The 16,761-nt window shown below is 42.9% G+C and overlaps 1 protein-coding gene across 3 annotated transcripts in view; it reads right to left on the reverse strand.

The window, feature by feature from the left end:
- LOC115150560 (FYVE, RhoGEF and PH domain-containing protein 5-like) overlaps positions 1-16,761 on the reverse strand; it is a 49,334-nt gene that overhangs the window by 20,867 nt on the left and 11,706 nt on the right. For all 3 annotated transcript variants that reach the window (XM_029693991.1, XM_029693992.1, XM_029693990.1), the window contains exons 3-7: positions 6,589-6,745; positions 6,413-6,471; positions 4,242-4,272; positions 2,354-2,505; positions 2,000-2,156 (exon numbers count right to left, since the gene is read on the reverse strand). In XM_029693991.1, the coding sequence (XP_029549851.1) occupies positions 2,000-2,156; positions 2,354-2,505; positions 4,242-4,272; positions 6,413-6,471; positions 6,589-6,745 (556 nt within the window). The remainder of the gene's footprint in view (positions 1-1,999; positions 2,157-2,353; positions 2,506-4,241; positions 4,273-6,412; positions 6,472-6,588; positions 6,746-16,761) is intronic.

Below are 16,761 nucleotides of genomic sequence, written 5' to 3' on the forward strand. Positions count from 1 at the left end.
ACCCAACCAACAACAATCACCACCCAACCAACAACAACCACCCAACCAACAACAACCACCACCCACCCACCCACCCAACCAACAACAACCACCCAACCAACAAGCATAGATAAGTGCCAATACATAATTACATACTCATTATCATATAGCAACTCCATGAGAACATTATAATACAATTTCAGAAGGAACTATTATACACACATACACATGGCTTGATATTGCATGTACAGTAACGTCTTAACAGAGACCAGACACCTCCTGTACTTCTCCTTTAGTATTGTGTCAGCGCTCATTGCGGTCATTGTGGTCATAGCGGTCATTGTGGTTATAGCAGTCATTGTGGTCATAGCAGTCATTGTGGTTATAGCGGTCATCGTGGATAAAGCAGTCATTGTGGTTATAGCAGTCATCGTGGTTATAGCAGTCATCGTGGTTATAGCAGTCATTGTGGTCATAGCGGTCATTGTGGTTATAGCGGTCATCGTGGTTATAGCAGTCATCGTGGTTATAGCAGTCAGTGTGGTTATAGCAGTCACTGTGGTTATAGCAGTCACTGTGGTTATAGCAGTCATTGTGGTTCTAGCAGTCATTGTGGTTATAGCAGTCATCGTGGTTATAGCAGTCACTGTGGTTATAGCAGTCATCGTGGTTATAGCAGTCATCGTGGTTATAGCAGTTATTGTGGTTCTAGCAGTCATTGTGGTTATAGCAGTCATCGTGGTTATAGCAGTCATCGTGGTTATAGCAGTCATCGTGGTTATAGCAGTCATCGTGGTTATAGCAGTTATTGTGGTTCTAGCAGTCATTGTGGTTATAGCAGTCATCGTGGTTATAACAGTCATTGTGGTTATAGCAGTCATCGTGGTTATAGCAGTCATCGTGGTTATAGCAGTCAGTGTGGTTATAGCAGTCACTGTGGTTATAGCAGTCACTGTGGTTATAGCAGTCATTGTGGTTATAGCAGTCATTGTGGTTATAGCAGTCATCGTGGTTATAGCAGTCACTGTGGTTATAGCAGTCATCGTGGTTATAGCAGTCATCGTGGTTATAGCAGTTATTGTGGTTCTAGCAGTCATTGTGGTTATAGCAGTCATCGTGGTTATAGCAGTCATCGTGGTTATAGCAGTCATCGTGGTTATAGCAGTCATTGTGGTTATAGCAGTCATCGTGGTTATAGCAGTCATCGTGGTTATAGCAGTTATTGTGGTTCTAGCAGTCATTGTGGTTATAACATTGTTACTGAAGAAGAGGAGCAGAGCAGCAGGACCAGATGTCAAACAGTCACAGTCTGATGATGTGAATTACAGTATGCTAATCAAACTGAAACGGTCAATATCAGATAACTTGAAGTTTATGCCTACATTTAGCATATTTAGTTGTTTTTTACAAGTGTATTTTTTTGTTCTTTGATATTGTATATCAGGTTTTATCTATCTTTAGTTTGGTACTTTTAAGTCTATTTCTGATATGTGTCCTTTTTAAAACCAAGTGAAGTGGGTTTCTCAAAGCATACAGCTAATATGTCTTTTATTGTATTGAGTTTAAATAAAACAAGTAAATGATGTAAACTGGGTTTGTGCTAATTTCTAAGACACTGGGTTATTATCTGTCATTAGTCATTAGTTATTATCTGTCATGTGTATGGGTGGGTGCATACTGTATAGAATAAGAGCTGGAAATTAAACAATGTAATCAACATACATCTGATTAAAAGTAAGAATGATATTCCACAGAAAAGTTCACTCTTCAGCGGAGACAGAATGATGGCCTGCAGTTCCCTACCACAGGATATGTTTTAGGTGGCATAGCATGACATTCTCACACTCATCTAACATGCGGAAAGCTGAAACTGGCTAACAAATAGCTCACTGTGGGTTCAGGGCCTGCATACAGAGAGAAACCTAAGAGAAACCTCCCGTGTCTTCTCTGGTCTTATTCAAACACAGTCTGATTGCTATGAACAGTCCTGACTTGACTTTAAACAGCCCTTCTGTCTGACCTCATACTGGCTGACGATGGCAGAGAAGGCAGGCGAGGTCCGGCAGCTTTCGTCCAGCAGGCTCATGCTGCGGTCGTAGTGACCAATGTAGGCCGTGAAGACCGCAAACTCCAACTTCCTGGATAGGATGACATCCGCAATCCTCTGGCTCTCTTCCCTGAAGGAAGAGAATGAATGGGATGAAGAAAAACGAGGGATTGCACACTAGACACTGTGCTCAGTATGCAGCAGACACATGGTCCATCTGATCTGATGAATGACCTCTGTGCTGCATTAATGTGTGTTCTGTCGGTCATGTGTACTGTGTGTGTCGGCTGTGTGTGTGTGTGTGGTGTAGGGTCTGCAGTGTCTCACCACTGTCGGATGCGGTTCTCTAACTCGGTGAGGATTCTGCGGTGCAGAGTGTAAACATCAGGCAGCTTGTTGAGGATCTCCCTCAGCCTCTCCTCCTCCAGCACAGGATCTCCCTCATCCCCTACTGCACCCCCCACCGCCTCCCTGAAGTCCTGACACAGAGATGAACATGATTTGATTATATGAGTTATTAACATACTGTACATGACACACACTCATTTTATGAAGTCAATCAGTGCTGCCAGCCCTACGGCTGGAAGAGTCCTCCATTCACACAACAAAAATGTGCATTTCTGAGCATTATGTCGGTCTGTCTGTCTGTCGGTCATGATGTCTATTTTTAGACAGACTGCTAATGACTGCATGAGGCAGCCAGTTAGCTCCTATAATGTACAGAGCCAGAGCACTAGATTATCTTCATAAGCCATAAGATGTAGGCCTGCTATGTTACATGTATGTTTACTTGCCTACATATACAGAAGTATAGTGCAGTACCCATTCAATGACTGCAATAGGGGCATTGCCACATTTTGTGATGGAATTTTCATTACATCTTACGATTACGTCTCTGATCACAACAACAGGTTCTCTTCTTTTCACCCAGAAATAATACACACTAAAATTGCTGTGTCAATCCATTAACCATGATGAGCTGACCCACTTTTTGAAGCGCCATACCAACCCCACCCTGGTTTCTCAGGAGAGGGGTGACAGACATTGTGATGTAATGCAGAGAGAAGTGCACCGAGATGAACTTTGACCCCAGAAGGGTTACATTCCAAATCCCTTGCCTTCTTCTTGAAATGTGCAATGAACCACTTACCCTCCCCTAAAATAGGATAGTTACTCTGCTGCTAAAAACTCTTCCACAGCTAGTGCAGACAGCAATGTTCTCCAGTCTGTAGGTAACCGATAAAGGAATTTATATGTTTAAAGTAATGACTAAAGAATTCCACCCTGAAACGTATTTAACGGTGTGAAATGTATTAGAATTCTAAGACTATAATCCAATAATGTGTGTGTGAGACAAGTTAAGGGTGAGAAATGTATGGTTGAGAAAACAAAGGACAATTGAACTACACATGACCTGGTTGTAACTCTGAAAAAACTGACAACAGGAAAGAGGGCCCTTCCAAGGCCCCTCTAATCTAGGGAGGAGAGGAATGGCTAGAAACTGCCAGGCTGGTAGAAAAGTGATAAACTATGTGTATGTATGTGTGTGTGTGTGTGTGTGTGTGTGTGTGTGTGTGTGTGTGTGTGTGTGTGTGTGTGTGTGTGTGTGTGTGTGTGTGTGTGTGTGTGTGTGTGTGTGTGTGTGTGGGTGTGTGTGTGTGTGTGTGTGTGTGTGTGTGTATGTAGGTGGGGGTGGGAGTTATAAAATGACTGTGTTTGCATTTTTGACTTCAGAGTACTCTCTGAATAAAGAACTTACCTTTTGCAATATCTGAGACTTTGCCTAATTCTTATTTTGAACCTGGGATTTACAACCTCGGGTGAATTGGTCAAAGCTATAAAACAGTTAAGTTAGAACATTGGGAAAAAATTATCGTGACAGTAACCCTCCATTACATCATTCAAAACCATCCCAATGATTCTATCTTGTCTGTGATTCACACGATTTGACTTTCCACAGACCAAAAAGTACTGTTTGCCATTTGAACTCATGGCTGCTAGTGTTTCAACTACATACTGCTGTACCAAGTACCAAACATATCACTAGATTACCATCCTAACCCTTACTCCACATCTTCTGTATCTCTCTCCTACCCAGCTCATAGGGGCACTAAAAGACGACAGGTAGCTTTCTTGGAGCAGATTTTGCCCCATGAAAGTAAGGGGAAATTCATCAATAAAAACATGTCAAGTTCAAAGACTTCTTGATACTTACCTCCTGGAGAAGCTTGAGGGCTTTCACATGTCTGCAGAGAGAAAAATAGAGGCACTGTCAGGTTTCCATGTGCAGACGAATGTAAAAATGCATCAATTTCCAGGTTATTAAGGTGAAAGAACAAGGTGAAAGGGACACAACAATGTTACAGAGTTACAGTGATGCTGATCATTAGTGTTCTATGTGAGTGGTTCAAACTTTTTATAGTCCCGTACCCCTTCAAACATTCAACCTCCAGCTGCGTACCCCCTCTAGCACCAGGGTCAGCGCACTCTCAAATGTTGTTTTTTGCATGATACATTTATTAAACATAAGAATGAGTGTGAGTTTTTGTCACATCCCGGCTCGTAGGAAGTGACAAAGAGCTCTTATAGGACCAGAGCACAAATAATAATATAATAATAATCAATGATTTTGCTCTTTGTTTAACCATCTTACATCTAAAACCTTATTTGTTCATCAAAAATTGTGAATAACTCACCACAGGTTAATGAGAAGGGTGTGCTTGAAAGGATGCACATAACTCTGCAATGTTGGGTTGTATTGGAGAGTCTCAGTCTTAAATCATTTTCTACACACAGTCTGTGCCTGTATTTAGTTTTCATGCTAGTGAGGGCTGAGAATCCATTCTCACATAGGTACGTGGTTGCAAAGGGCATCAGTGTCTTAACAGCGTTATTTGCCAAGGCAGGAATCTCTGAGCAGAGACCTATCCGGAAATCTGTCAGTGACTTTTCACAGAACCGCTTGTTGCAATTTCGATGAGGCTGTCTTGTTTAGATATCGGTAAGTGGACTGGAGGCAGGGCATGATAGGGATAATGAATCCAGTTGTTTGTGTCGTCCGTTTAGGGAAAGTACCTGTGTAATTGCGCACCCAACTCACTCAGGTGCTTCGCTATATCACATTTGACATTGTCCGTATGTAAGGTTCTGGGTGTAGCTGGTGCAGAGGAGTCAGCCGCAGGACAGCAGAGAACACAATTGTAACACAATGAACTTTACTCAGAATGTCCAAATACATGAAGTAATACCAAGCCCACAAACATCGGACCGAACTTACAATAAACCATGGAGAAAACAGAGGGTTAAATAATGAACATGTAATTGGGGAATTGAAACCAGGTGTGTAAAACAAAGACAAAACAAATGGAAAATGAAAAGTGGATCGGCGATGGCTAGAAGGCCGGTGACGTCGACCGCCGCCCGAACAAGAAGAGGGACCGACTTCGGCGGAAGTCGTGACACCGTAAGCTTGAGTTCATTTGCACACAAACAATCATACAATGATGGAAAGACCTGTGTGTTGTCTTTGTTAATGCAGACAGAGAAGAGCTCCAAATTCTTAATCATAGCCTCAATTTTGTCCCGCACATTGAATATAGTTACAGAGTGTCCCTGTAATCCTAGATTCAGATCATTCAGGCGAGAAAAAACATCACCCAGATAGGCCAGTCGTGTGAGAAACTCATCATCATGCAAGCGGTCAGACAAGTTAAAATGATGGTCAGTAAAGAAAACGTGTCAATACTTTGCCAATGATAACCAGCACACTTCTGAATGTTGTAAAAGCGTTACATGGTCACTGCCCATATCATTGCATTGTGCAGAAAATACATGAGAGTTCAGGGGCCTTGCTTTAACAAAGTTAACCATTTTCACTGTAGTGGCCAAAACATATTTCAAGCTGTCATGCATTCCTTTGGCAGCAAGAGCCTCTCGGTGGATGCTGCAGTGTACCCAAGTTGCGCCGGGAGCAACTGCTTGCACGCATGTTACCACTCCACTATGTCTTCCTGTCATGGCTTTTGCGCCATCAGTACAGATTTAAACATGAGCAGCATCTACGTTTGGCTACATACGGACCATTAGTGGAATTCCCCGAGAGAGTAACGGTTAATGTGATTGGATGTTAATTATTTGACTAGGCTACCTGTATTTGACATTGTGGTGTTATTTCGCTGAACACTAGAAGGTTTCATTTTATTTTTGGTAGTGAAACGAGGCTACTCAGGCGAGAAAAAACCTCACCCAAATTTATAGCCCCGTTGGAAAATATAAATGTACTGTTTGAAAATCTGCAGAAAATGAGAATCACATTTTTATTTGGCGTACCCCCTACGGCATTGCGCGTACCCCAGCTTGGGAATACCTGTTCTATGTGATACTCACAATCTCTCAGTGTCCACCAGCTCTTTGGCAATATAGAAGGCTCTGGATCGACCGTCGCTCTGTCAAGAACAACATTATCACTAACAAATCTCTGTTGAATAGCAAACATAATACAATAGCAATATCTTAACTCATTTTTTAACACTCAAGCAGTCTCAAAGGTTTTGAAGTCTCACCTGTCTGCCATATGTGTTATCTTCTCCTCCGTCCTCCTCCTCCTCAGAGGTACGTCCTTGGTCCTCCTCCTCGGCTGTCCCTCCCCTCGCCTCACCCGATGACCCTCCAGGGGGACCAACAGCTAGGGAGCACACAGTGTAGGCTTCTGTGTAGGCACTGAATGGACAGGACCGAATCAGAGTATCAGTATACTGTAGTTCACACTTCACACACAGGTCAACAAACACACACAGGTCAACAAACACACACAGGTCAACAAACACACACAGGTCAACAAACACACACAGGTCAACAAACACACACAGGTCAACAAACACACACATACGTATCAACATATGAGAGTTTATTTCCAAAACACATTTGTGTTTTTTCGCTAGAAATGTTTGATTATGGGTATCATCACGTGTGTGTAAAATATTACTCTTCTCAGATTTTTTATTCATAGATTTTAGATGTATATTGAAATGTGTTTTTTTTTTGCAAAACACTATACACTGAGTGTACAAAACATTATGAACACTTACTCTTTCCATGAGATAGACTGACCAGGTGAATCCATGTGAAAGCTATGATCCCTTATTGATGTCACTTGTTAAATCCACTTCAATCAGTGAAGATGAAGGGGAGGAGACAGGTTTTTTTAAGCCTTGAGACAATTGAGACATGGATTGTGTATGTATGCCATTCAGAGGGTCAATGGTAAGACAAAAGATGGGTGATGGGTTTAAAGTGCCTTTGAACGGGGTATGGTAGTAGGTGCCAAGTGCACCGGTTTCTGTGTTTCAAGACAAGACTGTAACCACCAATTGGATATAATGAAATTGGGGAGAAAAAGGGGTAAACGTTTTTTTTTAAATTCAAATAAGGGTCCACCACCCAAAGGACATTCAGCCAACTAGAAATAACTGTGGGAAGCATTGGAGTCAACATGGACCAGCATCCCTGTGGAACGCTTTGGACACCTGGTAGAGTCCATGGTGGGGGTGCAACTCTGTGTATATCCATTGTTTAGCTGGAATGGAATGCTTGTATACTGTATATTTGACTGTGATATGTCCCATCTAGCTATCTTAAGATGAATGCACTAACTGTAAGTCACACTGGATAAGAGCATCTGCTAAATGACCAAAATGTCAAATGTAAATGTTTATATAAAGATGTCATACACTGTATTGATTATTAATAATACAAATAATAATATTAATGTCACAATGTATCATTTCTTCAGTTCTCTATAAAAAATGTAGTTATTTGTTACATTTGACTGTGTAAAACGTAGCAGTACTACTTATATAGTCTTGTAAAAAAACATGATTATTTGTCTCTCTGAAATGAAACCATCAAGTGATAGATTTCAAACAAATACTGTACATGTCTGTCATTAAACAACCCCATGCCATGATTAGATAATGTAAAAACACACCAATCTCTTTCATAAGTTCTTTAACAAAAGCTAAAGCTAATTTACCAACATTTCTGAAAATGGATATATAGCGTTTTGGAATGAATCTCTTCATTTGTACAGTACATCAACAAACACACACACACACACACACAGTGCAATACCATAACATTTTTGTTGGTAAACTGAAATCTGGCAGATGATGAGGGAGAGAGAGACTGAGAGAGTGTGTGTGTGTGTGTGTGTGTGAGTGAGTGAGTGAGTGAGTGAGTGAGTGAGTGAGTGAGTGAGTGAGTGAGTGAGTGAGTGAGTGAGAGAGAGAGAGAGAGAGAGAGAGAGAGAGAGAGAGAGAGAGGGAGCAAGAGAGGGGCAGTAGTAAACCTATCAAAGATATTGCTAAACCAAAGGACATTTACAGGGAGGCATTATGAAACTGGAATTCATCGGATGGGCAGTGGATCAAATCCATAAAAGACAAAACTCTAATTGTTAGACAGATAAAAAATGATAAAAGATAATAAAAAACATTCTTCAGATGAATATGAAGTCCATAGACACAGTGAGACACAGCTTGTCTTCAGCTAGTGTCCATTTCCAAACCAACACAGAGAGATCTGGTAATGCTTCTTTATAGGAAATGAAGAGGAACATGTCAGATCAATGGAAAGGAGGATTAATCAACCCCAGAGTGATCTCTCATAGGCCACGGTGTCGCCAGCTGATGAATGGCTCATAAAACTCAAAGGCTCTTAGAGAAAGGAATTAAAAACCATTTGTTCAGGAAGAGAACAATGACGGTGTTAGAGTAATGAAGATTCTATCTGCCCACTCCAACGCCTGTATGTATGCCGTTTCAATCATTCATGTCTTTATCTACAGACCACAACATGAACTCTTATCTTCATACAGCTTTTTCATTGATTTAAAGTCTATAAAGTTGTTTCAATACACTGAGTGCACAAAACATTAGGCTCTTTCTATGACATTGACTGACTAGATGAATCCAGGTGAAAGCTATGATCCCTTATTGATGTAACCTGTTAAATCCACTTTAAAGAAGGATTTTTCAACATTGAGACAATTGAGACCTGGATAGTGCATGTGTGCCATTGAGAGGGTGAATGGGCAAGACAAAAGATTGAAGTGCCTTTGAACGGGGTATGGTAGTAGGTGCAGGGCACCGGTTTTAGTGTGTCAAGAACTGCAACGCTGCTGAGTTTTTCACTCAACAGTTTCCTGTGTATATCAAGAATGGTCCACCACCCAAAGGACATCCAGCCAACTTGACACAACTGTGGGAAGCATTGGAGTCAACATGGACCAGCATCCCTGTGGAACTCCCTGTGCCCCTACGAATTGAGGCTGTTCTGAGGGCAAAAGGGTGTGCAACTCAATATTAGGAATGTGTTCCTACTGTTTTGTACACAGTGTATTTCAGTTTCCTCCGCATAATTTGTCTCTTAGTCAGGGTAGTCCTACTCTCCTCTCTCCATAATGCTTTATCTGTGAGATATGTGACGCAGATGAATTGCACTCAACCATCTGAGTTGACTTTATATGCCTCCATGTTAAAATACTGCTGTAATAATAGCAAAGCTACAGTATGTGGAGGACCATCAGAACTGTGGATAGCATGAATGTGAAATGATGACAATAGATAGACAATAGATACAGTGTGGGGAGAGACCAATAAACCTTCTATAGTGCCTCCAGCGACACAGCCATACCCAGGCCATGGGATGGTACATGCTGACAGATGCACTTCTGCTGGGAGCCTGGGTGGATATGCTAATGATTGCGGCTCAGTGGGGAGTGTGCGCTAAGGCTCTAATGACAACACATCCGTGAGTTAGCAGCGTGGCAGACCCCGGTGCTTCTTATTGCTGTGACAGTGTGAATGCTGTGCTTCACTGCATGCTCCAATGGGTTTAACACCACTGAAATGTACATTAGACGATTCTCCAAAAAATGTAACAACATGTATGGGGTTCCATTCTTTGCTTCTCACAAATAGGAAATTACTACACTGAACAAAAATATAAATGCAACATGTAAAGTTTTAGTCCCATGTTTCGTGAGCTGAAATAAAATAACCCAGAAATGTTCCATACACATAAATAGCTTATTTCTCTCAAATGTTGTGCACAAATTTGTTTACATCCCTGTTAGTGAGCATTTCTCCTTTGCCAAGACAATCCATCCACCTGACAGGTGTGGCATATCAAGAAGCTGATTAAACAGAATAATCATTACACAGGTTGCACCTTGTGCTGGGGACAATACAAGGCCACATAAAATGTGCAGTTTTGTCACACAACCCAATGCCACAGATGTCTCAAGTTGAGGGAGCGTGCAATTGGCATGCTGACTGCAGGAATGTCCACCAGAACTGTTGCCAGATAATTTCATGTTCATTTCTCTACCATAAGCCACCTCCAATGTCGTTTTAGAGAATTTGGCAGTACATCCAACTGTCCTCACAACCGCAGACCACGTGATTGGCATTGTGTGAGCGAGTAGTTTGCTGATGTCAACGTTGTGAACAGTGTGCCCCATAGTGGGGTTGTGGTTAAGCTATGGACAACAAACACAGTTGTATTTTATCAATGGCTATTTTAATGCACAGAAATACCGTGACGAGATCCTGAGGCCCATTGTGAAGCCCATTTTCTTTAAGGTATCTGTGACCAACAGATGCCTAATTCATTTATTTCAATTGACTGATTTCCTCATGTGAACTGTAACTCAGTAAAATCTTTGAAATTGTTGCATGTTACGTTTATATTTTTCTTCAGTACATTTGGACCATAGCTGCTGATTAAATTATGTGTTGTTCCACTATAACAGTAAGAATATATTAATATACAGGACCAGTCAAAAGTTTGGACACACCTACTCATTCAAGGGTTTTTCTTTATTTTTACTATTTTCTACATTGTAGAATAATAGTAAAGACATCAAATCTATGAAATAACACATATGGAATCATGTAGTAGCCAAAAAGTGTTAAACAAATCTAAATATATTTTATACTTTAGATTCTTCAAAGTAGCCACCCTTTGCCTTGATGACAGCCTTGCACACTCTTGGCATTCTCTCAACCAGCTTCATGAGGTGGTCACCTGGAATGCATTTCAATTAACCAGTGTGCCTTGTTAAAAGTGAATTTGTGGAGTTTCTTTCCTCCTTAATCAGTTTGAGCCAATTAGTTGTGTTGTGACAAGGTAGGGGTGGTATACAGAAGATGGAGGATGGTGATAGAGCATGGTGTTTGCAACGCCAGGGTTGTGAGTTCGATTCCCACGGGGGACCAGTACAGGGGGAAAAAAGTATGAAATGTATGCATTCACTACTGTAAGTCGCTCTGGATAAGAGCGTCTGCTAAATGACTAAAATGTAAATGTAAATGTAAGATATCCCTATTTGGTGAAAGACCAAGTCCATATTATGGCAAGAACAGCTCAAATAAGAAAGAGAAACAACAGTCCATCATTACTTTAAGACAAGGTCAGTCAATACAGAAAATTTCAAGAACTTTGATGAAACGGGCTCTCATGAGGACCGCCACAGGAAAGGAAGACCCAGAGTTACCTCTGCTGCAGAGGATAAGTTAATTAGAGTTACCAGCCTCAGAAATTGCAGCCCAAATAAATGCTTCACAGAGTTCAAGTAACAGACACATCTCAACATCAACACACCTCCAGGCTGTGTAAGGGCTATTTGACCAAGAAGGAGAGTGATGAAGTGCTGCATCAGATGATCTGGCCTCCAACAATCACCCGACCTCAACTCAATTGAGATGGTTTGGGATGAGTTGGACCGCAGAGTGAAGGAAAAGCAGCTGACAAGTGCTCAGCATATGTGGGAACTCCTTCAAGAATGTTGGAAAAGCATTCCAGGTGAAGCTGGTTGAGAGAATTCCAAGAGTGTGCAAAGCTGTCATCAAGGCAAAGGGTGGCTACTTTGAAGAATCTCAAATATAAAATATTTCTAGATCTGTTTAACAGTTTTTTTGTTACTACTTCATTCCATATGTGTTATTTCATAATGTGATGTCTTAACTATTATTTATACAATGTAGAAAATAGTAAAAATAAAGAAAAACTCTTGAATGAGTAGGTGTATCCAAACTTTGACTGATACTGTATATAGCAGATTAGTACCTTCCCAGTTAATGCTAGTGCCGTGGACCAAATCGGACCATTAAGTCAGTTCTCTGTTTTCAACCTCCAAATAATTTCCCACCAAAACCACTTCTTAATCTCAGCATGTTACAACTTCCGCACTCTGGCAACTCAAGGCAATAGCATCCCAGTCTCTGCAGCATTTGTGCTATGCTGTTTTAGGACAGCCGAAGGCTAAATCCACAGTGGCAAATTACAAAAGGAGATAAACAATTATTCTTACCCGCTTCCCCAGGCTCTTTGTTAGCCTATTTGTTCCTTCTGCTGATAGTGGGAGGGTGAGTGGACACTGCTCAATGACCTTAAATATACTGAAGGATTTGGTTTATTGGATAGTAAGTATTCTACAGTGGCTAAAATAGTGAATATACATGTATAGAAGACTGGGTACAAATCATGTTCAGTGCTGTGCTGTTAATGCTATCACAAGAGGTGTAACACGGTGCTTGACTGTTTCTGCATTAAACACGACAAACATGTCAAAACAACCACATATTGGCTTAAGCAGACTGGCACCAAGGCTACTGGAGGTGTTAGGTCACCCTACTGTTACATCTCAACTTGGTGCACGTCAGTTGAGGTACAGTACTGTATATACTGTAAGCCCTATAAAGTCCTCCACCCCCTCTCTTGTCCGGCATTTCCCATAAACAGGGAAGTGGGCGCTCAAAGGCAGTACGATTCCTCCTACGGATGACCTGACAATGACCTCACAGGTTCCACACCCAGGCCTTCCTCCAGCCAACACCTAGCCTACAAACAGAGCCCCTGAGCACTGCTGACCAACCTCCACCCAACACCTACAGACAGAGCCCCTGAGCACTGCTGACCAACCTCCACCCAACACCTACAAACAGAGCCCCTGAGCACTGCTGACCAACCTCCACCCAACACCTACAGACAGAGCCCCTGAGCACTGCTGACCAACCTCCACCCAACACCTACAGACAGAGCCCCTGAGCACTGCTGACCAACCTCCACCCAACACCTACAAACAGAGCCCCTGAGCACTGCTGACCAACCTCCACCCAACACCTACAAACAGAGCCCCTGAGCACTGCTGACCAACCTCCACCCAACACCTACAAACAGAGCCCCTGAGCACTGCTGACCAACCTCCACCGAACACCTACAAACAGAGCCCCTGAGCACTGCTGACCAACCTCCACCCAACACCTACAGACAGAGCCCCTGAGCACTGCTGACCAACCTCCACCCAACACCTACAGACAGAGCCCCGGACCACTGCTGACCAACCTCCACCCAACACCTACAGACAGAGCCCCTGAGCACTGCTGACCAACCTCCACCCAACACCTACAGACAGAGTCCCGGACCACTGCTGACCAACCTCCACCCAACACCTACAGACAGAGCCCCTGAGCACTGCTGACCAACCTCCACCCAACACCTACAGACAGAGCCCCTGAGCACTGCTGACCAACCTCCACCCAACACCTACAGACAGAGTCCCGGACCACTGCTGACCAACCTCCACCCAACACCTACAGACAGAGCCCCGGACCACTGCTGACCAACCTCCACCCAACACCTACAGACAGAGCCCCGGACCACTGCTGACCAACCTCCACCCAACACCTACAGACAGAGCCCCTGAGCACTGCTGACCAACCTCCACCCAACACCTACAGACAGAGCCCCGGACCACTGCTGACCAACCTCCACCCAACACCTACAGACAGAGCCCCGGACCACTGCTGACCAACCTCCACCCAACACCTACAGACAGAGCCCCTGAGCACTGCTGACCAACCTCCACCCAACACCTACAGACAGAGCCCCGGACCACTGCTGACCAACCTCCACCCAACACCTACAGACAGAGCCCCGGACCACTGCTGACCAACCTCCACCCAACACCTACAGACAGAGCCCCGGACCACTGCTGACCAACCTCCTGCAGAAACTACAGTCTGATCCTTCTGACCACTACAAACTGATCAACAGCCAAATAGTCTGCTATGCACAATAAAGACAGTCAACATGTGCAGGCAGTCTAAACCCATATCAGTTCAAATGTTAGAGCAAAATACAGTAAGACGTTTGGTTGGTACAGGCAGTGGAACTCTGACCCTTTATTTGCAAACAATTTCATTTGAAATGTCTTAGTGCCAATGTATAATTTGAATGTGAACTGAACATCATTTGGATGCTTAGGATGCAACAACATGCAACAGCATCACCAATTCAGAGGATTCCCAGAGTCCTGTGTATCAAAACACCCTTCTGATTACCTCCCATGCACCTCCAGAATAATAAACGTGGCCACTATGCTGAGGGCAACACATCATAGACCACACAGAACACTGAGATTGCATCTCCCAATCCTGTTTCTGATTGGCTGGAGGGAAGAGGGATGACTCCAAAATGCTCTGACAATTAATCATCTGGGGAGGTCTGTATAATAAGGGTGCAGTACTGTGGGGGTGCAGGGGGGGGTTAATGCCAGCCCAGCACTGGAGAACAACCCCGCAAAATACCATAACAACAGTGGAGGTGTGAAGAGAATACTCTGCATTTCACACAGTTCACTTCACTATGGACTCAGCTTGTCCAACAATACAGAATCCCTTGTCCACTGTCCAGCCTCACCAACAATGGGACTTGTAGGTAGGGGAGAGTTGGGTAAGTTGAAAATATAATTTCATTCAGCATCACTCCGTCAAGAGAAAAATAGTATTCTTTCTGACAAATATACCTACATAAAATTCAGGATGTTGTGTATCCTGGAAATAATCAGAATTCATGTAAACATTACTGTTTTGAAAACATAGCTTGTCCAAAAAAAAGGGTATGGGGTAAAGTTGAGCAGCGGTACAGGGTAAGTTAAGCCGCCTACAAAGTTCTGTACTGAACAAAATATTACCACTACCTTTTTAAAACCATGTCTATCTTTATTTCCCAAATACAATTCAACAGAATCACAATCACTTTTTTGTTTTAATCATTTTAAGCATCTTTTAACACAGGCTTAACACCTAACAAATACTTTGTACTTTTTCAAACACTTTTAACATAGGCCAGGCCCTATTGTTACCTTATATCCCAGCGATAAAGCCTTGCATATTACACCTGCGAAGAAAACACTTCAATTTTCTCAACTTGCTATTGGCTCAACCATTGGCTTAACTTGCCTCAAGGCAAAAAATGTTTACCATATTAGCCCATGCTAGGTTTAGGACCTCATATTGAAGCTTAAAGACTGATGTATAGAACAATTGTAAAATTATCAAATCAAATGTTATTGGTCACATACACATATTTAGCAGATGTTATTGCGGGTGTAGCAAAATGCTTTCGTTCCTACAGTAGCTCCAACAGTGCAGTTGGAGCTAGGTTTAGACACAAGCATCATGAAACCTCAACACAATAAATTCATTTGACTTGGTGAAAATCCATTTTTTTTACAGAACTTGCTTACCACTTTTTCCATGTGGTTTCCTCCTTCACAGACTACATGAAATGATGACCTCTTCCAAAATATTTGGTCAAATAATGTGTATGGTTTCCAACAAACAAGGGTGGCTCAACCTACCCCTTTGGCTCAATTTACCCTACTCTCCCCTACCGTATCCCATTGGTAGCCATCCAAGGCAGAAAAACTATGAACTGCCCAAATTAATTGTTATGTCCATCCTCAATGATTTATTCACTCCTACAGACGTAGTATCTTCATTTGAGCCAGTTCACTAAAGCAATAATGATTAATAATATGATTATTCCAAGATGGCGTAGCAGTTCAGACGTCCTTCACCCTCCTCTTGTCGTGTCCCGTGTATATATATACTGCTCAAAAAAATAAAGGGAACACTTAAACAACACAATGTAACTCCAAGTCAATCACACTTCTGTGAAATCAAACTGTCCACTTAGGAAGCAACACTGATTGACAATAAATTTCACATGCTGTTGTGCAAATGGAATAGACAACAGGTGGAAATTATAGGCAATTAGCAAGACACCCCCAATAAAGGAGTGGTTCTGCAGGTGGGGACCACAGACCACTTCTCAGTTCCTATGCTTCCTGGCTGATGTTTTGGTCACTTTTGAATGCTGGCGGTGCTTTCACTCTAGTGGTAGAATGAGACGGAGTCTACAACCCACACAAGTGGCTCAGGTAGTGCAGCTCATCCAGGATGGCACATCAATGCGAGCTGTGGCAAGAAGGTTTGCTGTGTCTGTCAGCGTAGTGTCCAGAGCATGGAGGCGCTACCAGGAGACAGGCCAGTACATCAGGAGACGTGGAGGAGGCCGTAGGAGGGCAACAACCCAGCAGCAGGACCGCTACCTCCGCCTTTGTGCAAGGAGGAGCAGGAGGAGCACTGCCAGAGCCCTGCAAAATGACCTCCAGCAGGCCACAAATGTGCATGTGTCTGCTCAAACGGTCAAAAACAGACTCCATGAGGGTGGTATGAGGGCCCGACGTCCACAGGTGGGGGTTGTGCTTACAGCCCAACACCGTGCAGGACGTTTGGCATTTGCCAGAGAACACCATGATTGGCAAATTCGCCACTGGCGCCCTGTGCTCTTGACAGATGAAAGCAGGTTCACACTGAGCACGTGAC

The sequence above is a fragment of the Salmo trutta genome, chromosome 16 (assembly GCF_901001165.1).
Source record: "Salmo trutta chromosome 16, fSalTru1.1, whole genome shotgun sequence".
NCBI lineage: Eukaryota > Metazoa > Chordata > Actinopteri > Salmoniformes > Salmonidae > Salmo > Salmo trutta.